The sequence below is a fragment of the Panthera tigris genome, chromosome B4, assembly GCF_018350195.1.
Source record: "Panthera tigris isolate Pti1 chromosome B4, P.tigris_Pti1_mat1.1, whole genome shotgun sequence".
In the NCBI taxonomy this organism is placed as follows: Eukaryota; Metazoa; Chordata; class Mammalia; order Carnivora; family Felidae; genus Panthera; species Panthera tigris.
Window position 1 is genome coordinate 78086720 of NC_056666.1, and position 26597 is coordinate 78113316.

Genomic DNA, 26597 nt, shown 5'->3' on the forward strand with positions numbered 1-26597 from the left:
AAGAGCTCAAGAACAACTGATGAAAAATCAAGAGAACAAAATGATAAATTATACAATAAATTTGTTTTATTTAGCAATTAGAAGAGAGCAAGGAGCAGAGGGAATGTCAGAGGGATACAGATTTCTACACTGTAGAACTAGTCACTTGTGCTTTCACAACCACTACAAGAGAGGAGTGCCCAAAACAGAGAATATGGGAGAATTCATGGGTGCATGGAAACAAGGAGAAAGTGCACTGTTCAGGAGTAGGACCCAGGCAGGTTTCTGTAATGAAAATGGGCAGAGGTAATATCCTACTAATGCTCAGCCTACTAACGGAACAAAGAGGCAAGAGTAATGTTTTGGTAACAAAGTGAGGCCCCAGTTATGGTTGTATTAAGGTATAAATCAGAGGTTGAATTTCTATGCTGAGCAATGGAAACTTAGGTGGACCAGGTATAGGCAATGATGAGAAATGAAGGCACTCAGCAGGTTCTGCTCAGAGAGTAAGAGAAATCAGAGACGGGAGAGTAGAAGCAGCCTGAGAGAGGGCAATCCAGTTGCAGATGGGACAACGTGGGACCAAGAGCTGATGGCAGGACTTAGTGCTTGTAGCTCTTCCTGCTGGAGGATGAGGTGGTGGTGTATTTGATGGTGGAACTGCTGCCCCCAGAGGAGCTGAAGCCACCCCCAATGCCTCTGCCGCTGCTGGAACTGAAGCCAGCTCCCAGGCTGTGGTCGCTGCCATAGGAGTAGCCGCTGCCTCCGCCCAGGCCTGCACCACTGCCCACACCACTGGCACTGCCATAGCCACCAGAGATGGTAGACTGCACCACAGCTGTGAAGGGGAGGGAGACAAGGACACACAGGACACAGTGAGCTCATTCTGCCAGTCTGAGTCTCGTCAGAAGAGCTAAGGGCAAGGGAGAGGGGCAAGCCAAGTACTTACAGATGTTGACTTGTCCAACACCTTCCCCACTCAGCCTAGGAAGGGAGAAAACACAGGGACCATGAGACCTCAGACAGCCACCACTGGACCAGAGTGGGAAGCCTCGATGTGAGGATAACCCATGAGCAAACTGCCTTTTAAGATTCTCTGAGAGTCATGATTGTGGCCATAACTAGAATGCCTTCAACTTGTGCTCATGGCCAGACATCATGGACATGTATTCAGAGGTTTGAGGAGCTTGTGTGAGTTACCCACCTGGACTCCTCACCCTCCAGTAGCTTCCTATAGGTGGCAATCTCCACGTCCAGGGCCAGTTTGGCATTAATCTGCTCCTGGTACTCCTTCAGCAGCCGGGCCATGTCCTGCTTGGCCTTCTGCAGAGCATCCTCCAGATCAGCCAGCTTGTTCTTGGCATCCTTGAGGGCCATCTCCCCACGCTGTTCAGCATCAGTAATAGCGGACTGCAGGTTGGCACACTAGAGCAAGAAGATAGGCAGAAGGAACTTGTAATGTAGTTCTCCAGGAGAGTAGCCATACTTCTTTCTAGTGAGGAACAGTTCCAGAGCCCAGATACTATGGTAAGGGATTTCTACCACATGTTTTCCAGTCTTTTTCTGTTCTGCACAACTTACCCAGACTGGGAGCCACTTGAGAACACCTGTGCCATTTTTAAACCACCCTCCATGAGGGGTGGGTGGGAGACCTTATGTTGGACCAAATACCAGCATACTTGGAAGAAATGGACCCATTCATTTGTTTTGAGTGCTGTCTCCAAAGCTAAACCATCACCTTTTCTGATTATCTCATGGGGATGCCCCATTAACTTACACAAAATCACCAACATCTGCACCTAAGGTATGAGTTTCATTGCTAGCTGCTGAGATCTTGTCTTCCTTACTCCTAAGGGCTTCTAACATGCTTGGGAAATGGGTCTTCATCCTGGGTCATTGCTCAACACTCTATTTCAATTGAATGTTGAACAGATTTGGAACAGTCTTGCCCCACTCTGGAACTCCCCTTTTCTTTCCCCACTTGTTTCTTATACTCCTAAACCAATCATTCTCCTTAAGTAATCTCTTTCCAAAGTCCCTGGACAATCTTTTTACAGTCTAATTGAAATTGTTCCTGTCATGTGATTGTATTATCTGTAGGGTTGGCACCCATCTGTCCTAACATGTGGGAACTCACTGAGGGTGGGAGCCACATGCACCCCTCTCTTTGCTCTTCCCCCAATTCCCAGCATTTCCCAAATGGTGGCTGATGGCTGCCTGGTGGTCGAGTGAGGAAGCAATGCTTATCTTCTCCAGAAGCCCCTACCATACCTGCTTCTTGACATGGTCGATCTCAGATCTCAGCCTCTGGATCATGCGGTTGATCTCAGTAATCTCCTGCTTGGAGTTGCGCAGATCATTCATCAGTCTGCCTGTGGTGGCCTGCAGCTCCTCATACTGGAGTCCAGAGGGAGAGAAGGTGGTGCATATGGACTTTTAAGACTTGGGTTCTCAACCAGGCATTTAACACACCTGGAGCTAGTGACGTCTCACCAAGGCATTTTAGAGAAAGTTGATGTGGCAAAGTCACTGAATACTGTACACTGATCACAGACCCTCTTTTTAATGGAATGCTGGCTGCCTAGTTCAGTTGAAGACCAGCAATGTTCTATATTATGTTTCTGAGTGAGCCAGCATCAGAGTGAAGACAAAAGCAAGAATCACTAGATCCTTATCTATGTAGCTACCTTCCTGCACTTGAGTTCTTTGACTTAATTGAACTTGGACATAAATTCTGTGAATGCCTACTCTATGAGAGCAGGTTACATATCCTGCGAGAAATCATCAGCATCCTTGCAGTAGACTTTCCCAGCGAAAGGTGTAGCCTTGCTGGTGTTTAGGAAGAGGACACAGGCAATCCTGGGCACCTGTCAACTCAAGGCTCACCTTGCTCTGGTACCAGGACTCAGCCTCAGCCTGGCTCTTCTGAGCAATCTCCTCATATTGGGCTTTGACTTCAGCGATGATGCTGTCCAGGTCCAGGTTACGGTTGTTGTCCATGGACAGGACCACGGAAGTGTCTGAGATGTGGGTTTGCATCTGAGCCAGTTCCTGCAGAGCATAAGATCATCAGATCATCTTTCCCTTTGCCTTACAGACGTACCCCACCCCAAGATCCTCCACCCTTGGCAGAGCCCCATCACAACAAAAAAAGAGGAGTGGGGATGCTTACTGCTTCATACAAGGCTCTGGTGAAGTTGATCTCCTCTTTCAGAGCCTCCACGTTGGCTTGGAGATCATCATTATTAATGTATGCAGCATCCACATCCTGGGGAACAAGCCAACACCTTGGAGTCAGCTGAGCCTTCCTTCCCAGTCTGAACACCTTTTAGTCTCCCCATCTACTCCCCTCTTGGATGTGTGCAGGGGCCAAGAGTCCTTTCTTTCTAGAAAGGAACATGAACCCCTGATCTTCAGCAGCTCACCTTCTTTAGAGTCACAAATTCATTCTCTGCTGCTGTGCGCTTGTTGATTTCATCTTCGTATCTAGACACAGAAGAGGGTAAGACATAATTGAGCCAGTGGCAAGGATGATACAGAAAAAGTGTCCTGGAATCCCAACTTTCCATAAAAGAGATATACCCAAAATGAGCTTCCTGTCAGTGAGCCACAAAAATGACTTTTTGTGGTTCCTAAATTGTTTTCTCTCCCTATCCACCTCCATGACCCTTTGTCTTTTGGGTTTGTTTTAGGTAATAATTGTGATTTTCATTTCCATGGACGTGTTTTGCTATGGAATCAGGCCCACATCTTGACCTGGTCACCCAATAATCTTGAAGACTTTGGGGAACTGAACTCCTTTCTCTCCTTGAACTCACTTGTTCTTGAAGTCCTCCACCATGTCCTGCATGTCCCTGAGTTCTGAGTTCAGTTGGACCTTCTCCCCCTCTAAACTCTCCAGGTGTCTCCTGAGCTTGTTGATATACTGCTCAAACCAGGGCTCCAGATTCTGCCTCACAGTATTGGTGCCCTGCTCCTGGAGCAGAGTCCACTTGGTGTCCAGGACCTTGTTCTTCTGCTCCAGGAACCGCACCTGGAAGAGAGAAGATGATTATTTGCCAGAGAGAGCAAAGGTGAAAGAGATGTTACTTGTCAGGTGCCCAGGCATGTCTGGGTAGTCACCCAGGTGGGTTATTACGGAGCATGTACAGAGGGTCAGGCTGACAGTGTTGCACTCCCAAACATATTTCCTTCCCACCCTAGCAGTCCTAGTGTGAAATTCTTCCAGAGACCTATGATGTCTTCTCACTGACTAAGCTATATAGTGCATCAGTGACTTTCAACATTTCTTCTCTTTCTACTGAAAAGCACAACCATACATCTAGTTAAAAATAGTATTTCTCCAGGTGGCTATATGGCTCAGTCAGTTACGTGTCTGACTCTTGATTTTGGCTCAGGTCATGACCCCCCTGTTTTTAGATTGAGCCTTCTGTTGGGCTCTAGGCTCTCTGCCTCTTGATCTGCCCCTCTCCTGCTCTATCTCAAAATAAATGAATGAATGAATGAATAAATAAATAAACAAACATTAAAAATATTATTTTCCTATTCCACTGCACAAAGTTATTTTTTTTAAATTGTACCTCAGTTAAGAGATTGTTAAATGTGCAGACTCTAATGATTTAATCCAATTCAGTCAATGATTGGATTCCATTAACTTCTGCTTTAGTGCATGATTTTCCTGTACAACAAATGTCCTAATGGTCATGCTCTAGTTCTATACATTTAGTATTTCTATGATATATAAACATTTCTGAGTCTTTTTTTTTCTAATCCAGCCAGAAATTCTTTTTCTTCTTTTCTTTTCTTTTCTTTTCTTTTCTTTTCTTTTCTTTTCTTCTCTTCTCTTCTCTTCTCTTCTCTTCTCTTCTCTTCTCTTCTCTTTTCTTTTCTTTTCTATTATTTCACCCTTTTCCTCATGTCCAGAGCCCTAGAACAGTTTTCCACTGGAATTATTATTTAATCTCTTAGAATATTCAGCAGGTAAAGCTGACCAATTCTATTCTCTCATTGCCATATTTTGCTTCATGGATAACACAAGTTGAGTATTGTTCCCTGGCTGGGTTGAAGGACAATTAAGAGACCCAGTGGTTTCAAGTGATTGCCATCACCTTCTGCCTGTTGTCAACATGGAGGCCATCTGACATCCCAGGGGAGAGCTCCTCTGAGTCCCCTTCTCCCTCCCTCCTGAATCTCACCCCAGTAGGACATTCATTGATTGTCTAGTCTGGGGAGCCTGCCATCCCAGTGGAGGCAGGTCTTCCTGGCTCACCTTGTCGATGAAGGAGGCGAACTTGTTGTTGAGGGTCTTGATCTGCTCCCGCTCCTCAGTCCTCACCCGCTGGATGGTGGGGTCGATTTGCAGGTTCAGAGGAGTGAGGAGGTTCTGGTTGATGGTGACCTCTTGGATGCCTCCAGGGGGGCACACAGGGAAGCCAGAGCCCCCATAGCCACCAGCAAAACCAGCTCCACCACCGAGCCCAAAGCCACCACCAGCTGCGGCACCAAAACCAAATCCACTGGCAGCTCCACCTCCATAGCCAAAGCCACCTCCAACTTGGCCACCATATCCGCCACTGATGGCACAGCTGCCCCCTCCGATGGAGATCCTCTTGGAGCCACCCAGGCTATAGAGGCTCCTGCTCCCAAAGCCAGCTCCTCCACACACTCCACCGAGGCCACCAGTGCCCCTGGAGCGGGACACAGAGACACTGCTGAAGCCAGAGCGGCAGACCCCTGGGACTCTTGCTGAGCTGGTGCTGAAGCCACGGTAGCTGACACTTTGGCTCCTCACGGTGGATTTGCTAGACATGATTGCTGAAGAGGGAAGGCTGAAGAAAGCGTGAGAGGCTGGAGGGTAGAGCTGAGAGGAGCAGATCTGTGAGATGAGCCTCTCGGCAGCAGTTTATATATGGTGAAAATGGGCTGGGCTCCGTCCTGGAAGGTGAGCTTGTAGATTGGGAAGGGTTGGGCATTTACAAACAATAATGTCACATCTTGTATATTAGAAAAGTTATGAAATAATGAAAATTTCATTTTTGGCTTCCTTTAGTCAGGGAAAATATCTCCAGTCTTCCAGCTTTGACTTGATCTCAGTATAATGTGACTATTCTCAATTCACTGAGGTAGGAGTAGTTACTGTCTCAAAGTTCTGCATGTTATGCTCTTGTATGAGAAATTAAGTGCACTCCTCTCCACCTGTGTTGTACCCAGCAGAGATAGGATACTGAAATAATCTATTTCTTTTTTTTTTTTTTTTTTTTTTTTTTTTTAAACATCTTACCTTGATTTTAAATTTTTTTTTTTTCAACGTTTTTTATTTATTTTTGGGACAGAGAGAGACAGAGCATGAACGGGGGAGGGGCAGAGAGAGAGGGAGACACAGAATCGGAAACAGGCTCCAGGCTCCGAGCCATCAGCCCAGAGCCCGATGCGGGGCTCGAACTCACGGACCGCGAGATCGTGACCTGGCTGAAGTCGGACGCTTAACCGACTGCGCCACCCAGGCGCCCCTGAAATAATCTATTTCATATGCCTTCATAGTAACATTCTCATTATTTTTCATTATTACAGAAGTTAAATATGACTTTTCTTTTGCTCTTATGTAAAATTTCACCCACATAAAGGAGTAACATAACAACATAATCGGTCCCTATATTCTTATCACTCAGCTTTATAAAAGTCATTATCTCAAAACCAGTATGACAGCTTCCATATTCCTACCTTATTCCTTGACGACTGTAAATTATTGGAAAACAAATGTCAGAGATCATATTGTCTTGTTTGTATATAATTCTGTATTTATGTCCGAATGACAGACACTTAAAAATATAACCAAAGTACCATTTTCATATATTAAAAATGTATATATTCATTAACATCAGCAGGTATGTATTCAGTCTTCAATATACCTCTTGGTGTTATTTTTTTATTTTGGTTGTCAGAATCAGGATCCAAATATGCTCTATATCTGTTATTTGTGTGTGAAATGTCTTTTAGATAATATCTTCTAAATCATTTAAGTCAGTATATTCTTCTTCATTTTTTCCATACAATTTATTTGTTAAAGAGACTGGGTTCTTTGTCAGGTGCAGTGTTTCATTCCTTGGATTTTTCTAGTTGCGTGTTCATGGTGCCTCATTAAACATCTTACTGTGTCCTTTATATATCCTGTAAAGTGATAGGTAAAGCTAGAAACTTAATGTGCTATCTGTTTAAACATTCCAGATGTAGATGTATAGACTGCCTACTCATATATTGAATATTGTTACTTACACACTTGCTTCAATGTTTAGACGTTGAGGGAGAATGTTGAAGACGTTCAAGGAATAAAATATACATTCAAGGTCATTCCCCAAGCAGCCAATTCCTATATATGGATTCAAGCGGTGTTCTCAGTTCCTGTGTATCTTTGTAGTATCCTCATTTGGGTGTTTCTGTGTTTTTCCTGGGGTATGTGGTGTGTGTGTGTGTGTGTGTGTGTGTGTGTGTGTGAGAGAGAGAGAGAGAGAGAGAGAGAGACAGAGAGAGAGAGAAGAAAGAGATGGAGAGAGATATTGGGGAGAGTGTATATGTACAGAGGGTGCCCATATTGTTAAAAAGTATATATTTTATGCATATCCATGTTTGTATAATATCCACCTTTATATCCTCTTTTCAGTTACGCCTGTATGGTATTTCTTATGTGTTTTCTCCTCGTCCTCCTTTAATGTTCAGTGATGGCTGTTTCATGCCTGCAAGCCCTACCCCCCCCCCTCCCCGTCTACCTCCCTTTCCATGTCCATTACTGCCCATTCAGCAATGCCTTCACCTCCCTGTCTGCTTTCAGCGTGGCCTTCATTTCTAGTGTGGTTTTGTCTTGTTTCTTGGCTCCTTTTCTGAGCTCCTCCAGTTCATTTTCTCCTTTATTATCTCATTCAATTGCCCCATTTGTTCTCTGATTTTATCATGGTGTCTATTTCATTGAATTTTGGGAAATATACTATTGGAATTTTTTTCTGTTGAGTGTTTTTCACATGCCTCTTGTTTGTCCCTGTGTTACTTAATGGAAGGTGCCTATTGTGATCCTGGAATGCTTCCTTTATCTCTGCCTTTGTTTTTTTTTAATGAGTGTTAATTTATTTTTGAGAGGGAAGAGAGAGAGAGAGAAGAAGAAGAAGCAGGGGAGGAGCGGAGAGAGAGAGAGGGAGACACAGAATCTGAAGCAAAGGATCCAAAGAAGGTTCCAGGCTCTGAGCTGTCAGCACAGACCCCAGCACGGGGCTGGAACCCATGAACCGTGAGATCATCACCTGAGCTGACGTTGGACGCTTAACCAACTGAGCCACCCAGGCTCCCTGGAATGGTTCCTTTCTGACCAGTGCTCATCTGTGAATGAAGCAAGCCCTTTCTGGCCCTGCCATTTGCAGGAGGTATTCTGGGAGGGGGGCCAGGGCCATATCCAGGCGAATAGGATTTCTCATTATGACACAGGGCTGTGTGAATAATTCCTCTAAGCTTTAACTCTGACAAGCCAACAAAGGTCACCACAGAGTGGCTCACAATTTCGTCTCTGCTTTCTTTGCTTCACCAACAAAATGCTGCCAATAAGCCTGGACGGATTCCTTATTCAGCCCAGCCTTCACAGTTTTGTGAAACTTCATGACAAATGGGGTCCTGCCTCCAGCCCACACACCCAGTTCTGATTGTTGCAAACAACGGATTCTTGGATGTGCACCTGATGAAGTGTCCTTTACAGGGACTTAGCAGCAGTGCAGTGAGTCAACAGCGTCTGGCACGTAGGAAAACCTGTGTTGGCTTTGTTTGGTGTTCCTTCGTGGTTATTGAGTTGTTTGGTTTGGATTTGTTGGTGTTGAGTGTTCTTCCCTGAGATTTGCAACTGTGGGCATCTTCTCTCTGAGTTTCTGAACAACTGTCTTGCATTTTTCTATGTCTGTGAGAATATTCTTCTATTTCTTTTAAGGTTTATATATTTTGAGAGGGTGCAAGAGGGGGAGGGGCAGAGGGAGAAGGGGACAAGGGATCCAAAGTGGGCTCTGGGCTGCAGCAAGACCCATGTGGGGCTCAAACTCACAAACCATATCATGACCTGAGCAGAAATCAGATGCTCAACCGACTAAGCCACCCAGGTGCTCCTTTTTTTTTTTTTTAAATGGATTTTAGATTGTTTCATGTTGGTGGTTGAAGGTGGAGTTTGGTTTTATGTTTCTTATTCTTCTTGTTTTGGGATAATTTTTGAGAAAGTGCACAAATTAAAAGAAATACAACTTGAAATAACCAATATTGTTTTAGCATATGTCCTTCATTTATTTCTCTCTGTCTCTGTCTCTCTCTTTCTCTACCTTAGTTGTTGTATAATTTTGTTTACAAATTTGGTATTAGTTAAAAATATGGCTGTCACTTTGAGCCCCACACCTTAAGCAGTTTTTGTCATAAACTTTTCATTTCAGAACAGTTTTAGATTTACAAACAGTTTCTAAAAGTAGTACAGAGAGGTCCTGTAGACCTCACACAATTTCTCTCTTATTAATACCTCATGTTAGTATGGTACATCTGGCACAATGAAGGAACCAATACAAATATATTAGTAATAGTTGTGTTTATTTGGATTTCTTTAGCTTTTACCAATGTTCTTTTTTTTTTTTCTTCCTGTTCTAGGCTCTCATCCAGGATACTACATTACGTTTAGTCATTATGTCTCCTTAACTCTTGTTTCCTGAGGCTGGTTGTCAGGTTTTCCTTGTTTTGATGACCTTGAAAATTTCGAGAGCAGTGGACTGATATTTTCCAGAATTTCAGATTTCGGCCTTATCTGATGATTTCTCAAGATAAGACTGAGTTACAGGGTTTTGAAAGGAAGACCACAGAGGTAACATTCCATTCTCATCACATCGTATCAAGGGTACATGCTTTGATGTGTCTTATTACTATTGTTGTTAACCCTGATCACCTGGCTGAGGGAGTGTTTGTCAGATTTTTGGAAAGTTATTATAAAGTTATTCTTTTACCCTTTTTCCTCCATACTCTTTGGGTTTTTTTAGTATGAAATTTATTGTCAAACTGGTTTCCATACAACACCCAGTGCTCATCCCAACAGGTGCCCTCCTCAATACCCATCACCCACCCACCCCTCCCTCCCAACCCCCATAAACCCTCAGTTTGTTCTCAGTTTTTAGGAGTCTCTTATGTTTTGGCTCCCTCCCTCTCTAACCATTTTTTCCCCTCCCCTCCCCCATGGTCTTCTGTTAAGTTTCTCAGGATCCACATAGGAGTGAAAACGTATGGAATCTGTCCTTCTCTCTATGACTTATTTCACTTAACATAACACTCTCCAGTTTCATCCACGTTGCTACAAAAGGCCATATTTCTTTCTCATTTCACGTAGTATTCCATTGTGTATATAAACCACAATTTCTTTATCAATTCGTCAGTTCATGGACATTTAGGTTCTTTCCATTATTTAGCTATTGTTGAGAGTGCTGCTAGAAACATTGGGGTACAAGTGCCCTTATGCATCAGTACTCCTGTATCCCTTGGGTAAATTCCTAGCAGTGCTACTGCTGGGTCATAGGCTAGGTCTATTTTTAATTCTTTGAGGAACCTCCATACTGTTTTCCAGAGCGGCTGCACCAGTTTGCATTCCCACCAGCAGTGCAAGAGGGTTCCATTTTCTCCACATCCTCTCCAGCATCTATAGTCTCCTGATTTGTTCATTTTAGCCACTCTGACTGGCGTGAGGTGATATCTGAGTGTGGTTTTGATTTGTATTTCCCTGATGAGGAGTGACGTTGAGCATCTTTTCATGTGCCTGTTGGCCATCCGGATGTCTTCTTTAGAGAAGTGTCTATTCATGTTTTCTGCCCATTTCTTCACTGGATTATTTGTTTTTCGGGTGTGGAGTTTGGTGAGCTCTTTATAGATTTTGGATACTAGTCCTTTGTCCGATATGTCATTTGAAAATATCTTTTCCCATTCCGTTGGTTGCCTTTTAGTTTTGTTGATTGTTTCCTTTGCTGTGCAGAAGCTTTTTATCTTCATGAGGTCCCAATAGTTCATTTTTGCTTTTAATTCCCTTGCCTTTGGGGATGTGTCAAGTAAGAAATTGCTGCGGCTGAGGTCAGAGAGGTTTTTCCCCTAAATAGATGTCCTTTATCCATTTTGGGTTTGTTTTTGTGAATGGTGTAAGAAAGTGGTCTAGTTTCATCCTTCTGCATGTTGCTGTCCAGTTCTCCCAGCATCATTTGTTAAAGAGACTGTCTTTTTTCCATTGGATATTCTTTCCTGCTTTGTGAAAGATTAGTTGGCCATACTTTTGTGGGTCTAGTTCTGGTGTTTCTATTCTATTCCATTGGTCTATGTGTCTGTTTTTATGCCAATACCATGCTATCTTGATGATTACAGCTTTGTAGTAGAGGCTAAAGTGTGGGATTGTGATACCTCCTGCTCTGGTGTTCTTCAAAATTACTTTGGCTATTCGGGGCCTTTTGTGGTTCCATACAAATTTTAGGATTGCTTGTTCTAGATTCGAGAAGAATGCTGGTGCAATTTTGATTGGGATTGCATTGAATGTGTAGATAGCTTTGGGTAGTATTGACATTTTAACAATATTTATTCTTCCAATCCATGAGCATGGAATGTTTTTCCACTTCTTTATATCTTCTTCAGTTTCCTTCATAAGCTTTCTATAGTTTTCAGCATACAGATCTTTTACATCTTTGGTTAGGTTTATTCCTAGGTATTTTATGCTTCTTGGTGCAATTGTGAATGGGATCAGTTTCTTTATTTGTCTTTCTGTTGCTTCATTATTAGTGTATAAGAATGCAATTGATTTCTGTACATTGATTTTGTATCCTACGACTTTGCTGAATTCATGCATCAGTTCTAGCAGACTTTTGGTGGAGTCTATCGGGTTTTCCATGTATAATATCATGTCATCTGCAAAAAGTGAAAGCTTAACTTCATCTTTGCCAATTTTGATGCCTTTGATTTCCTTTTGTTGTCTGATTGCTGATGCTAGAACTTCCAACACTATGTTAAACAACAGCAGTGAGAGTGGACATCCCTGTCCTGTTCCTGATCTCAGGGAGAAAGCTCTCAGTTTTTCCCCATTGAGGATGATATTAGCTGTGGGCTTTTCATAAATGGCTTTTATGATGTTTAAGTATGTTCCTTCTATCCCGACTTTCTCGAGGGTTTTTATTAAGAAAGGATGCTGAATTTTGTCAAATGCTTTTTCTGCATTGATTGAAAGGATCATATGGTTCTCATCTTTTCTTTTATTAATGTGATGGATGTATCATATTGATTGATTTGCGAATGTTGAACCAGCCCTGCAGCCCAGGAATGAATCCCACTTGATCACGGTGAATAATTCTTTTATATGTTGCTGAATTTGATTTGCTAGTATCTTATTGAGAATTTTTGCGTCCATATTCATTAGGGATATTGGCCTGTAGTTCTCTTTTTTTACTGGGTCTCTGTCTGGTTTGGGAATCAAAGTAATGCTGGCTTCATAGAATGAGTCTAGAAGTTTTCCTTCCCTTTCTATTTCTTGGAATAGCATGAGAAGGATAGGTATTATCTCTGCTTTAAATGTCTGGTAGAATTCCCCTGGGAAGCCATCTGGTCCTGGACTCTTATTTGTTGGGAGATTTTTGATAACTGATTCAATTTCTTTGCTGGTTATGGGTCTGTTCAAGCTTTCTATTTCTTCCTGTTTGAGTTTTGGAAGGGTGTGGGTGTTTAGGAATTTGCCCATTTCTTCCAGGTTGTCCAGTTTGTTGGCATATAATTTTTCATAGTATTCCCTGGTAATTGCTTGTATTTCTGAGGGATTGGTTGTAATAATTCCATTTTCATTCATGATTTTATCTATTTGGGTCATCTCCCTTTTCTTTTTGAGAAGCCTGGATAGAGGTTTATCAATTTTGTTTATTTTTTCAAAAAAACCAACTCTTGGTTTCGTTGATCTGCTCTACAGTTTTTTTAGATTCTATATTGTTTATTTCTGCTCTGATCTTTATTATTTCTCTTCTTCTGCTGGGTTTGGGGTGTCTTTGTTGTTCTGCTTCTATTTCCTTTAGGTGAGCTCTTAGAGTTTGTATTTGAGATTTTTCTTGTTTCTTGAGATAGGCCTGGATTGCAATGTATTTTCCTCTCAGGACTGCCTTCACTGCGTCCCAAAGCGTTTGGATTGTTGTATTTTCATTTTCATTTGTTTCCATATGTTTTTTAATTTCTTCTCTAATTGCCTGGTTGACCCATTCATTCTTTAGTAGGGTGTTGTTTAACCTCCATGCTTTTGGAGGTTTTCCAGACTTTTTCCTGTGGTTGATTTCAAGCTTCATCGCATTGTGGTCTGAAAGTATGCATGGTATGATCTCAATTCTTGTATACTTATGAAGGGCTGTTTTGTGACCCAGTATGTGGCCTATCTTGGAGATGTTCCATGTGCACTTGAGAAGAAAGTATATTCTGTTGTTTTGGGATGCAGAGTTCTAAATATATCTGTCAAGTCCATCTGATCTAGTGTATCATTCAGGACCCTTGTTTCTTTATTGACCAAGTGTCTAGATGATCTATCCAATATTGTAAGTGGCGTATTAAAGCCCCCTGCAATTACCACATTCTTATCAATAAGGTTGCTTATGTTTGTGAGTAATTGTTTTATATATTTGGGGGCTCTGGTATTCGGCGCATAGACATTTATAATTGTTAGCTCTTCCTGATGGATAGACCCTGTGATTATTATATAATGCCCTTCTTCATCTCTTGTTACAGCCTTTAATTTAAAGTCTAGTTTGTCTGATATAAGTATGGCCACTCCAGCTTTCTTTTGACTTCCAGTAGCATGATAGATGGTTCTCCATCCCCTCACTTTCAATCTGAAGGTGTCCTCAGGTCTAAAATGAGTCTCTTGTAGACAGCAAATAGATGGGTCTTGTTTTTTTAATCCATTCTGATACCCTGTGTCTTTTGATTGGAGCATTTAGTCCATTTACATTCAGTGTTATAGAAAGATATGGGTTTAGAGTCAGTGTGATATCAGTAGGTTTCATGCTTGTAGTGATGTCTCTGGTACTTTGTCTCACAGGATCCCCCTTAGATCTCTTGTAGGGCTGGTTTAGTGGTGATGAATTCCTTCAGTTTTTGTTTGTTTGGGAAGACCTTTATCTCTCCTTCTATTCTAGATGACAGACTTGTTGGATAAAGGATTCTAGGCTGCATTTTTTTTCTGTTCATCACATTGAAGATTTCCTGCCATTCCTTCCTGGCCTGCCAAGTTTCAGTAGAGAGATCCGTCACTAGCCTTATCATTCTCCCTTTATATGTTAGAGCACGTTTATCCCTAGCTGCTTTCAGAATTCTCTCTTTATCCTTGTATTTTGCTAGTTTCACTATGATATGTCGTGCAGAAGATCGATTCAAGTTATGTCTGAAGGGAGTTCTCTGTGCCTCTTGGATTTCAATGCCTTTTTCCTTCCCCAGTTCAGGGAAGTTCTCAGCTATTATTTCTTCAAGTACACCTTCAGCACCTTTCCCTCTCTCTTCCTCCTCTGGAATACCAATTATGCATATATTATTTCGTTTAATTATGTCACTTATTTCTCTAAGTCTCCCCTCATACTCCTGGATATTTTTTTATCTCTCTTTTTCTCAACTTCTTCTTTTTCCATAATTTTATCTTCTAATTCACCTATTCTGTCTTCTGCCTCTTCAATCCAAGCTGTGGTCGCCTCCATTTTATTTTGCAGCTCATTTATAGCATTTTTTTAGCTCCTCCTGGCTGTTTCTTAGTCCCTTGACCTCTGTAGTAATAGATTCTCTGCTGTCCTCTATACTTTTTTCAAGCCCAGCAATTAATTTTATGACTAATATTTTAAATTCACCTTCTGCTATATTGCTTAAACCATTTTTGATCAGTTCATTAGCTGTCGCTACTTCCTGGAGTTTCTTTTGAGGAGAATTCTTCCGTTTTGTCATTTTGGATAATCCCTGGAGTGGCGGGGGAACTGCAGGGCTCTTCACCTGTGCTGTTTGGAGTAACTTGCGTTGGTGGGCGGGGCCGCAGTCAGACCTGATGTCTGTCCCCAGCCCACTGCTGGGGCCACAGCCAGACTGGTGTGTACCTTATCTTACCCTCTCCCAGGGGCAGGACTCACTGTGGAGTGGTGTGGCCTCTGTCTGGGCTACTTACACACTGCCAGGCTTGTGGCGCTGCTTCGATGGGATCTGGTATATTAGCCGGGTGGAACCACGAGGTGCACAGGGGCAGGAGGCACAGACTCAGCTCGCTTTGCCTTTGGTGGTGCGCTTTGGGAGGGGCCCTGTGGCACCGGGAGGGAGGCAGACCCGTCGGAGGGATGTATCCACAGAAGCACAGCATTGGGTGTTTGCGCGGTGCAAGCAAGTTCGTGACGGGAACTGGTTCCCTTTGGGATTTTGGCTGGGGGATGGGCAAGGGAGATGGCACTTCCCAGCGCCTTTGTTCCCTGCCAAGCTGAGCTCTGTCTTCCGGGGCTCAACAACTCTCCCTCCCATTGTCCTTTAGCCCTCCTGCTCTCCGAGCAGAGCTGTTGACTTACAACATTCCAGATGTTAAGTCCCACTGGCTGTCAGAACACACTCCGTCCGGCCCCTCCGCTTTTGCAAGCCAGACTTGGGGGCTCTGCCTTGCCAGGTGGGCTGGCTGCCCCTACACCACCCTGGCTCCCTCCCGCCAGTCTGTGTAGCGCACACTGCCTCTCCACCCTTCCTACCCTCTTCAGTGGGCCTCTCGTCTATGCTTTGCTCTGGAGAGTGCATTCTGCTAGTCTTCTGGTGGTTTTCTGGGTAAATTAGGCAGATGTGGGTGGAATCTAAGCAATCAGCAGGATGCGGTGAGCCCAGCATCCTCCTACGCCGCCATCTTCCTCCACCCATTTCCTCCTCTATACTCTTTGGAACAAAGTTATTATGCCCAGTCTCCACTTGGGAGGGGAGGAGTTATTCACTACCTGCTGGAGGGTGGACCATGTAGGAAAATAATTGGGAATTCTTCTGCATAAGAGTAGTCTAGCTTCCTTCACTAATAAATCTAATCATTGATTCATATCAGTATGGGCTTATGAATATTTATTTTATATTTTGCATTACAACCCAGTCTCCCTCCCTTCCTTCCTCCCTCCTTTCCTTCTTCTGTCCCTCCCTCTTTCCTTCCTTCCTTCCTTCCTACTGGCATAAATTGTTCCAGTTTGGCCACTGGAACTCTTTCAGTGAGCTTCTTGATTATTTCCTAAATTTGGCCCTGAATGATGCAGTAGGGTTATCTTGTATATTTCCCACCCCAGTCCTACAATCAGTTATTTCTCCAGGAAGACTTCTTCGTTACTAATTGTATTACTTGGGGTTTTCCAAAGAAAAAGAACCAAGGAGACAAGAAAATATATATATATATATATTTATATATATATAAACATCCATGGATTTATAATATATACAATATATAATAGCATATAAATACATAATAATTATATATCTTAAATCTATAATAAATAAATAGTTACATATATATGATATATAATCAGGTGAGCCAATTACTTATGATAAATCTTCTAATACATAAACATTCCTTATAATAAATATGAATATTTATAATAAATAACTGTATATATATATTTCCTTTGTATGCATGTGTATATATATACAAAAAACAATTTATTTTAAGGCATTGGCTTGTGTGATTATGGAGGCTGGCAAGTCCAAAATCTGCATAGCTGTGTTCCAGTTCAAGTCTGAGGGCAGCCAGGCTGTTGCAGAGCCAGGAAGTGCCAATGTCCCACTTCGAAGGCCATCAAAACAAGAGAATTGCTTATTTAGGGAAGGGTCAGCCTTTTGTTCTCTGCAGGTCTTCAACGGATTGGGTGAGGACCACCCACAATATGGAGGGCAATCTACTTTACACAAAGGACCAATGTAAATGATAATCTCATCTGAAGTCCTGACAGAAACACACAGAATAATTTTTGCCCAAATACTGGCTACCTTGTGGCCTAGGCAAGTTGACACATAAAATTAACCATCACACTAATATTGGGTCACGGTATTAGAAACCAAGATCTGGGTGCTAGATGTGCTCACCGCTCCTGGAGTGTCATTGTTTCTAGGTGCCCTTAGGTGATAGAGCAAAAAACCGATGTATATATTCTAGCCCCTCCCTGTGTATACACACATCTTTAAATGTGACCATATGTAAAACCATCTGTATCTATCCTAAACTAGCCATAAGCTCATGTTGATGTCTACGGTTCCAATTCAATATCACAAAGACCTTTTTAACTTTTGCTTATATGTAAACTTGCACCAACAGTGAGAAACCAGGCTCCAACCATCTGCCATCCATTTACTTGATTTTCCAATCACTGTGTATGTGTATAGTGGTATCCCAAGTATTACACCATACCTCTGTGGGAATCATCCTTATCAACTACAATGTTTGTGTACAGTTCCTGTTGCCTTTAGTCTTACAGATTCCACTCATTTCCAAAGTTACTTTGGTCAACCTTTTTTATCCCCATTCCTTTCCGTGAGGTTGTTTCATACATTTGTAATACAGTAGTTTTTTTTTTAATTCTACCTTCCAACCTAGGATTCCTCAATCTTAAGAATTATTCCTTTCTAATTTCACATATTAAGGTTCAGTCTTATGCTACAAAATTCTGTGAGATTTGACAAATTCAGAGTTTCATGAATACACCATTGCAGTATCAAACAGGACTAAAGTCCTTCTGTGTACACTTACTTAACCTTGCAAAAGTCTTTTGCCTTTCCCTATAAACTTTGGAATCAACTTGTTGATAATCTAAAAAACAGGTTGCTAAAATTTCAGTTGAGATTGTGTTGAATTAATAAGGCAAAATTGGAAAAATTGACATCTTAATAATATCAAATCTTCTAACTCATGAATATGCAGTATCTTTCATAAATATCAATATTTTATAATTTTCCACAAATAGGTTCTCTTCACATTTTATTAGATTGATGCTTAAGTATATTTAATATTTTGGTACTACTTATAAATGATAATTTTTTAAAATTTCAACATTAAGGGAAAAGATATTTACAAATAACATATCAGATAAAGGGCTAGCATCCAAAAATCTATAAAGAACTTACCAAACTCAACACCCAAAAAACAAATAATCCAGTGAAGAAATGGGCAGAAAACAAGAATAGACACTTTTCCAAAGAAGACATTCAGATGGCCAACAGACACACGAAAAGATGTTCAATGTCACTCATCATCAGGGAAATACAATTCAAAGCCACACTGAGATGCCACCTCACACCAGTCAGAGTGGCTAAAATGAACAAATCAGGAAACTACAGATGCTGGCAAGGATGTGGAGAAATGGAAACACTCTTGAACTCTTGGTGGGAATGCAAACTGGTGCAGCTGCTCTTGAAAACAGTGTGGAGGTTCCTCAAAAAATTAAAAATAGATCTACCCTATGACCCAGTAATAGCACTGCTAAGAATTTACCCAAGGGATATGAAGTGCTGATGCATAGGGGCACGTGTACCCCAATGTTTATAGCAGCACTTTCAACAATAGCCAAATTATGGAAAGAGTCTAAATGTCCATCAACTGAAGAATGGATAAAGAAGATGTGGTTTATATATACAATGGAATACTACTTGGCAATGAGAAAGAATGAAATCATGCCATTTGCAGCAACATGGGTAGAACTGGAAGGTATTATGCTGAGTGAAATAAGTCAGTCAGAAAAGGACAGATATCATATGTTTTCACTCATATGTGGATCTTGGGAAACTTAACAGAAGACCATGGGGGAAAGGAAGGGGAAAAAATTAGTTACAAACAGAGAGGTAAGGAGCCAAACCACAAGAGACTCTTAAATACAGAAACCAAGGGTGTGTGGGGTTTGGGGGAGATGGGAAGATGAGTGACGGGCATGGAGGAGGGCACTTATTGGGATGAGCACTGGGTGTTGTATGTAAACCAATTTGACAATAAATTATATTAAAACAAAACAAAACAAAAATAAAAAAGCAAATGACTTTTTAAGTAGTAATCTTGTGTACTACAACTTTGCTATACTGGCTTGTTTATTTGAAGAGGTTTTCAGATGTTCTACATAGACTGTCATGTCATTTGAGAATAAAGAGAGCTTTATTTCTTCACTTCTAATTTGTATAACTTATATTGCTTTTTCTCATCTTATTGTGTAGTTAGAACTTCTAGTACACTGTTCAATAAAAGTGGAGAGAAGAACACATGCTAATCTTATTCTTGACCTCAGAACTAAAGGGTCCAGGGGCGCCTAGGTGGCTCAGCTGGTGAAGTGTCTAACTTCAGCTCAGGTCATGATCTCAGGGTTCGTGGATTGGAGCCCCATTTCGGGTTCTGTGATGACAGCTCAGAGCCTGGAACCTACTTTGGAATATGTGTCTTCCTCTCTCTATGCGCCTCCCCTGCTCATGCTCACTCTCTCTCACACACACACAAATAAATAAACATAAACAAAAAGAAGTGAAGTGTCCAGGCTCTCATCAGTAAGTGTGATGTTAGCTACATGTTTTTTAAAAAATATTATTCTCAAATATGAGGAATTTGCCTCTATTCATTGTTTGGTGAGTTTTTCACTTAATCATGAATGGATATTGGATCATGTTATTTAATTTTTTTCTGCATAAACTATTACAATTATATGATTTTTTCTTCTTTAGCCATTTGAAATTGTGGATTAAATTGATTGATATTGAATGTTGAATTAGCCTCGCTTATATGCATTAAATCTCATTGATTGTGGTGTAGAACTCTTTTTATACACTGTAGGATTCAATTTGATGATACTTTGGTGCCCTTCATATCCATGAACTGGGATCACATATCTGGTATTAAATAAATTCTGTGTAGTAAGTTAGTGCCAAAATGGAAGGCTGACACTGTTCCTTGTGGGAATGGTTACAAGTGAACACAAGAGGGTACTGATATAGTAGGATCCAGAAATATCTTTATAAATTAGCCAATCCATGAGAATTTCCCTTGTGCTGAGTTGGGGCTAGGGGCATGGGGAAAACAGGGACTGAAAACGGTGACTGGTGGTTGGGAAGCAGAAGTTAACAGACCATCCTTGCACTGTATCCTGAGTTTTCCCTTAACCATTCTTAGAAACCAGAGCAGGCCAGGGCACAGCTAGAGGGGATGCAAGATCACCTCATCGGAGCACAGAACTTGACTTCTTTGAGCCTCTGTTAAGAGGTCTAGGAGGTAAGGAATAGGGAGATTCCATTCTTGTTTTGTCTTCAGACTTCAAGAGGTCAGCATCTAAGATTTGTGCCTGAGTTTGTAGATCCTTAATTGCTCCAATCTAGTGTTTTCAAGTTTTTCATGTTGTGAAGATTATTGGAATTCACATCCATGTACATATAACCTCCTGCATTTGTACTAGTTTCTTAAGACACATTTCTAGAAGTATACTTCCGGTTCAGCAGTATACACATATTAATTGCTATTGCCAGGCACGTTTCTGGGTCATGAAGGCAATTGCAAGTCAAATTTAATCTCTTATTCTCTTGTCGCTATTCTTTGGCTCTAACTGGACAGTACTATATTTCTCTGGGAATTATGGGTGGCTGCTGGGGCAGTGGCAGAGAATCTTACAGACCAAGTCAAAGAGGCTAAGATGCTACTCCCAAATACAGGCAGTGCAAACACTTTACATTGATGGTAGACCAGATGCCTGCCACTCCACTTGACAAGCATTTACATGGAATCTAATCTGGCAAGGAATCCTGCACATCAGGATGCGAGACTGAGGTTTGATGAAGCAGTCTAGAGGATGGGAGTAAGTACTGGGGATTGGGAGTATTTTTCACATGATAAGGCATTTGGCTGATGAAAACACTCAGGACCCAAAGGTAATGAAGCAAGTCACTACTCCACCATGAATTATATTATAAATCTGCTTTATTGCATTGGAAGAGAGCAAGGAGAAGAACACATGACAGGGACACAAACCCTGTTTTTCATAGAGCTGATCACTTATGCTTTCACAAGCACTGTGAGGGAAGGCCTCACTACTTGAGAGATGGGGAATTCATGGGCCCGTGGAAGCAAGAAGAAGTTGCTGTGTCCTGGAGTAGGACCCAGGCAGTGACCTTTGGATGGTGAGCAGTGGAAGCTCAGGTGGAGCAGGTATAGGCAGTGATGAGAAATGAAGGCACTCAGCAGTTTCTGCTCAGAGTCAGAGAGTAAGAAACCAGAGACCGGAGAGGAGAAGCAGCCTGAGAGAGGGCAATCCAGTTGCAGATGGGACAACGTGGGACCAAGAGCTGATGGCAGGACTTAGTGCTTGTAGCTCTTCCTGCTGGAGGATGAGGTGGTGGTGTATTTGATGGTGGAACTGCTGCCCCCAGAGGAGCTGAAGCCACCCCCAATGCCTCTGCCGCTGCTGGAACTGAAGCCAGCTCCCAGGCTGTGGCCGCTGCCATAGGAGTAGCCGCTGCCTCCGCCCAGGCCTGCACCACTGCCCACACCGCTGGCACTGCCATAGCCGCCAGCGCTGCCATAGCCTCCGGAGACGGTGGACTGCACCACAGCTGTGAAGGGGAGGGAGACAAGGACACATAGGACACAGTGAGCTCATTCTGCCAGTCTGAGTCTCGTCAGAAGGGCTAAGGGCAAGGGAGAGGGGCAAGCCGAGTACTTACAGATGTTGACTTGTCCAACACCTTCCCCACTCAGCCTAGGAAGGGAGAAAACACAGGGACCGTGAGACCTCAGGCAGCCACCACTGGACCAGAGTGGGAAGCCTCGATGTGAGGATAACCCATGAGCAAACTGCCTTTTAAGATTCTCTGAGAGTCATGATTGTGGCCATAACTAGAATGCCTTCAACTTGTGCTCATGGCCAGACATCATGGACATGTATTCAGAGGTTTGAGGAGCTTGTGTGAGTTACTCACCTGCACTCCTCGCCCTCCAGCAGCTTCCTGTAGGTGGCAATCTCCACGTCCAGGGCTAGCTTGACATTCATCAGCTCCTGGTACTCCTTCAGCAGCCGGGCCATGTCCTGCTTGGCCTTCTGCAGAGCATCCTCCAGATCAGCCAGCTTGTTCTTGGCATCCTTGAGGGCCATCTCCCCACGCTGTTCAGCATCAGCAATAGCGGACTGCAGGTTGGCACACTAGAGCAAGAAGATAGGCAGAAGGAACTCGTAATGTAGTTCTCCAGGAGAGTAGCCATACTTCTTTCTAGTGAGGAACAGTTCCAGAGCCCAGATACGATGGTAAGGGACTTCTACCACATTTTTTCCCAGTCTTTGCCTGTTCTGCACAATTTATGTAGTCTGGGAGCCACATGAGGACATATATGCCTTTTTTAAACCACCTTCTCTGAGCGCTGGGTGGGAGACCCTATACTGGACCAAATACCAGCATAGTTGAAAGAAATGGACCCACTCAGTTTGTTTTGAGTGCTGTCTCCAAAGCCAGACCAGAACCTTTTCTCATGATTCATGTGGATGCCCCCTAATTTATACAAAATTACCAACATCTTCACTTAAGGCTATGAGTTTCATTTCTGGCCATTGAGATCTTGTCCTCCTCACTCCTAAGGTCTTCTAACATGCTTGGGCAACACCGATCTTCATCCTGGGTCACTGCTCAACTTCTGTTTCAATTCGATGTTGAGCAGATCTAGAACAATCTTGCCCCCCCCCCACTTTGGACCTCCCCTTTTCTTTCCCCACTTGTTTCTTGTATTCCTAAACCAAGCATTCTCCTTAAGTAATCTCTTTCAAAAGTCCCGGGATGATCTTTCTACACTCTGACTAATTGGGATTGCTCTTGTCATGCGGTTGTGTCATTCTGTAGGGTTAGCACTCATCTGTCCTCATATGTGGGAACTCACTGAGGGTGGGAGCCACATGCACCCCTCTCTTTGCTCTTCCCCCAATTCCCAGCATTTCCCAAATGGTGGCTGATGGCTGCCTGGTGGTTGAGTGAGGAAGCGATGCTTGTCTTCTCCAGAAGCCCCCACCGTACCTGCTTCTTGACATGGTCGATCTCGGATCTCAGCCTCTGGATCATGCGGTTGATCTCAGCAATCTCCTGCTTGGTGTTGCGCAGATCATCCCCGTGTCTACCTGCGGTGACCTGCAGCTCTTCATACTGGAGTCCAGAGGGAGAGAAGGTGGTGCATGTGGGTTTTCACATGCTAATGGTGACCTGACTTCTCAATCTGGCATTTAACACACCCAGAGCTAGTGACTTCTCACCAAGGCATTTTAGAGAAAGTTGACGGGGCAAGGTCACTGAATACTGTACACTGATCACAGCCCCTCTTTTTCATGCAATGCTGGCTGCCTAGTTCAGTTGGAGGCCAGCAATGTTCTGTATTATGCTTCCAAGGGAGCCAACTCAGGGTGAAGACAAAAGCAAGGATCCCTATCTATGTAGCTAGCCTCCTGCAGCGGGGTTCTTTGACTTACTCAATAAGCACATAAATTCTGTGAATGCCTGCTCTGTGAGTGCAGGGTTCACACCTGTGAGAAATCATCAGCTTCCTTGAGGTGATTTTCCCAGCGAAGGGGGTAGGCTTGCTGGTGTCTAGGAAGAGGACACAGGCAATCCTGGGCACCTGTCAACTCAAGGCTCACCTTGCTCTGGTACCAGGACTCAGCCTCAGCCCGGCTCTTCTGAGCGATCTCCTCATATTGGGCTTTGACTTCAGCGATGATGCTGTCCAGGTCCAGGTTACGGTTGTTGTCCATGGACAGGACCACGGAAGTGTCTGAGATGTGGGTTTGCATCTGAGCCAGTTCCTGCAGAGCATAAGGTCATCAGATCATCTTTCCCTTTGCCTTACAGACGTACCCCACTCCGGGATCCTCCACCCTTGGCAGAGCCCCATCACAACAAAAAAAGAGGAGTGGGGATGCTTACTGCTTCATACAAGGCTCTGGTGAAGTTGATCTCATCCATGAGAGCATCTACCTTGGCTTGCAATTCAACCTTATTCATGTAGGCAGCATCCACATCCTGGGGAACAAGCCAACACCTTGGAGTCAGCTGAGCCTTCCTTCCCAGTCTGAACACCTTTTAGTCTCCCCATCTACTCCCCTCTTGGATGTGTGCAGGGGCCAAGAGTCCTTTCTTTCTAGAAAGGAACATGAACCCCTGATCTTCAGCAGCTCACCTTCTTTAGAGTCACAAATTCATTCTCTGCTGCTGTGCGCTTGTTGATTTCATCTTCGTATCTAGACACAGAAGAGGGTAAGACATAATTGAGCCAGTGGCAAGGATGATACAGAAAAAGTGTCCTGGAATCCCAACTTTCCATAAAAGAGATATACCCAAAAAGAGCTTCCTGCCAGTGAGCCACAAAAATGATTTTTGGGGGTCCCTAAATTGTTTTTATCTTTTTCTCTCCCCATGCACCTCTATGGCCTTTTTGCTATTTTGGGTTGTTTTCGGCAACAATTGTGAGTTTCATTTCCATGAACATGTTTTGCTATGGAATCAGGCCCACATCTTGACCTAGTCACCCAATAGTCTTGATGTGTGCACTTCAGGGAATGGAGCCCTTTCTGTCCTTGTGCTCACTTGTTCTTGAAGTCCTCCACCATGTCCTGCATGCCCCTGAGCTCTGTGTCCAGGCGGCCCCTCTCCCCCAGGATGCTGTCCAGCTGTCTCCTGAGGTTGTTGATGTACTGCTCAAACAAGGGCTCCAGGTTCTGCCTCACGGTCTTGGTGCCCTGCTCCTGGAGCAGAGTCCACTTGGTGTCCAGGACCTTGTTCTGTTGTTCCAGGAATCGCACCTGGAAGAAGACAAGATTGTTATTTGCCAGAGAAAGCCCGGGAGAAAGAGATGTAACCTGACAGGTGCCCACGCACTTTGGGTAGTCGCCCAGGTTGGGCTATTACAGACCATGTACAGAGGGTCAGGCTGACAGTGTTGCACCCCCAACCCTATTTCGTTCCAACCTCACTGGTCTTAGTGTGAAATTCTTCCATGGACCTATGACATCTTCTCACCAACTAAGCTATTCGGCCCATCAGCGTCTTTCGACATTTCTTCTCTTTTTATTGAAAAGCACAACCACACATCTAGTTAAAAATATTTCTGGGGTGCCTGGGTGGCTCATTCAGTCAAGCTTCTGATTTTTGATTTTGGCTCAGGTCATCATCTCTGTGTTGTGAGATCTAGCCCCTGTCAGGCTCTGTGCTGTCTCTCTACCTGTAACCCTCTCCTGTTCTCTCTTTCAGTTTCTCTCTCTCTCTCTCTCTCTCTCAAAATACTTAAATAGACATTTAAAAACATAGTATTTCTCTGTTACAAAGTGGAAAGTTATATTTAAATTGTACCTCAGGTAAAGGACTGTTAAATGTGCAGAAACTAGTGAGTTAATCCAATTCAGTTAATTAGTGGATTCCATTAACTTCTGCTTTAGTGCATGATTGCCCTGTATAACAAATGCCCTAATGGTCATGCTCTATTTCTACACATTTTGCATTTCTATATTTATGTAAATGTTTGTGAGACTTTTGTTCTAATTCAGCCAGAAATCTTTTTCTTATTTCTATCTTTATCTAAATATTTCTGACCCTTTTTTAAAATTCATTCAGAAATCTTTTTCTTTTCTTTCACCTTTTTCCTCATGTCCAGAGCCCTAGAACAGTTTTCCACTGGAATTATTATTTAATCTCTTAGAATATTCAGCAGTAAAGCTGACCGATTCTTTTCTCTCATTGCCTTATTTTGCTTCATGGATAACACAAGTTGAGTATTGTTCCCTGGCTGGGTTGAAGGACATTTAAGAGACCCAGTGGTTTCAAGTGATTTCCATCGCCTTCTGCCTGTTGTCAACATGGAGGCCATCTGACATCCCAGGGGAGAGCTCCTCTGAGTCCCCTTCTCCCTCCCTCCTGAATCTCACCCCAGTAGGATATTCATTGATTGTCTAGTCTGGGGAGCCTGCCATCCCAGTGGAGGCAGGTCTTCCTGGCTCACCTTGTCGATGAAGGAGGCGAATTTGTTGTTGAGGGTCTTGATCTGCTCCCGCTCCTCAGTCCTCACCCGCTGGATGGTGGGGTCGATTTGCAGGTTCAGAGGAGTGAGGAGGTTCTGGTTGATGGTGACCTCTTGGATGCCTCCAGGGGGGCACACAGGGAAGCCAGAGCCCCCATAGCCACCAGCAAAACCAGCTCCACCACCGAGCCCAAAGCCACCACCAGCTGCGGCACCAAAACCAAATCCACTGGCAGCTCCACCTCCATAGCCAAAGCCACCTCCAACTCGGCCACCATATCCGCCACTGATGGCACAGCTGCCCCCTCCGATGGAGATCCTCTTGGAGCCGCCCAGGCTATAGAGGCTCCTGCTCCCAAAGCCAGCTCCTCCACACACTCCACCGAGGCCACCAGTGCCCCTGGAGCGGGACACAGAGACACTGCTGAAGCCAGAGCGGCAGACCCCTGGGACTCTGGCTGAGCTGGTGCTGAAGCCACGGTGGCTGACGCTTTGGCTCCTCACGGTGGATTTGCTAGACATGATTGCTGAAGAGGGAAGGCTGAAGAAAGCGTGAGAGGCTGGAGGGTAGAGCTGAGAGGAGCAG

The 26597-nt window shown here is 43.4% G+C and overlaps 2 protein-coding genes across 2 annotated transcripts; both read right to left on the reverse strand.

Moving 5' to 3' along the window:
- Positions 1–526: 526 nt before the first annotated feature.
- LOC102969197 (keratin, type II cytoskeletal 6A) lies at positions 527–5788 on the reverse strand. Its single transcript, XM_007073101.3, has 9 exons — positions 5249–5788; positions 3798–4012; positions 3405–3465; positions 3152–3247; positions 2866–3030; positions 2251–2376; positions 1184–1404; positions 929–963; positions 527–817 (listed from the first exon to the last, which is right to left on the reverse strand). Exons 1-9 carry the CDS (start codon positions 5786–5788, stop codon positions 582–584), a joined length of 1695 nt encoding a protein of 564 aa, XP_007073163.2. The 3' UTR covers positions 527–581.
- A 15317-nt stretch (positions 5789–21105) lies between these two features.
- On the reverse strand, positions 21106–26533 carry LOC122240101 (keratin, type II cytoskeletal 6A). The gene is made up of 9 exons (XM_042990827.1): positions 25994–26533; positions 24586–24800; positions 24179–24239; positions 23926–24021; positions 23640–23804; positions 23026–23151; positions 21946–22166; positions 21691–21725; positions 21106–21579 (listed from the first exon to the last, which is right to left on the reverse strand). The coding sequence occupies exons 1-9, from the start codon at positions 26531–26533 to the stop codon at positions 21326–21328; spliced, it is 1713 nt and encodes a 570-aa protein (XP_042846761.1). The 3' UTR covers positions 21106–21325.
- Between the last annotated feature and the right edge of the window lie 64 nt (positions 26534–26597).

Bases quoted from the DNA above. Each gene is read 5' to 3' on its own strand.
- LOC102969197 (XM_007073101.3), bottom strand. From the start codon at position 5,788: ATGTCTAGCAAATCCACCGTGAGGAGCCAAAGTGTCAGCTACCGTGGC. The intron at 2,377-2,865 runs GTGAGCCTTGAG...TCTGGACTCCAG, and splicing joins AGTCCTGGTACCAGAGCAAG to TATGAGGAGCTGCAGGCCAC. The intron at 964-1,183 runs GTGGGTAACTCA...CTCCCTTCCTAG, and splicing joins CTGGAGGGTGAGGAGTCCAG to GCTGAGTGGGGAAGGTGTTG.
- LOC122240101 (XM_042990827.1), bottom strand. From the start codon at position 26,533: ATGTCTAGCAAATCCACCGTGAGGAGCCAAAGCGTCAGCCACCGTGGC. The intron at 24,801-25,993 runs GTGAGCCAGGAA...GTCTTCTTCCAG, and splicing joins TCGCCTCCTTCATCGACAAG to GTGCGATTCCTGGAACAACA. The intron at 24,022-24,178 runs GTGAGCTGCTGA...CTTGTTCCCCAG, and splicing joins AATTTGTGACTCTAAAGAAG to GATGTGGATGCTGCCTACAT.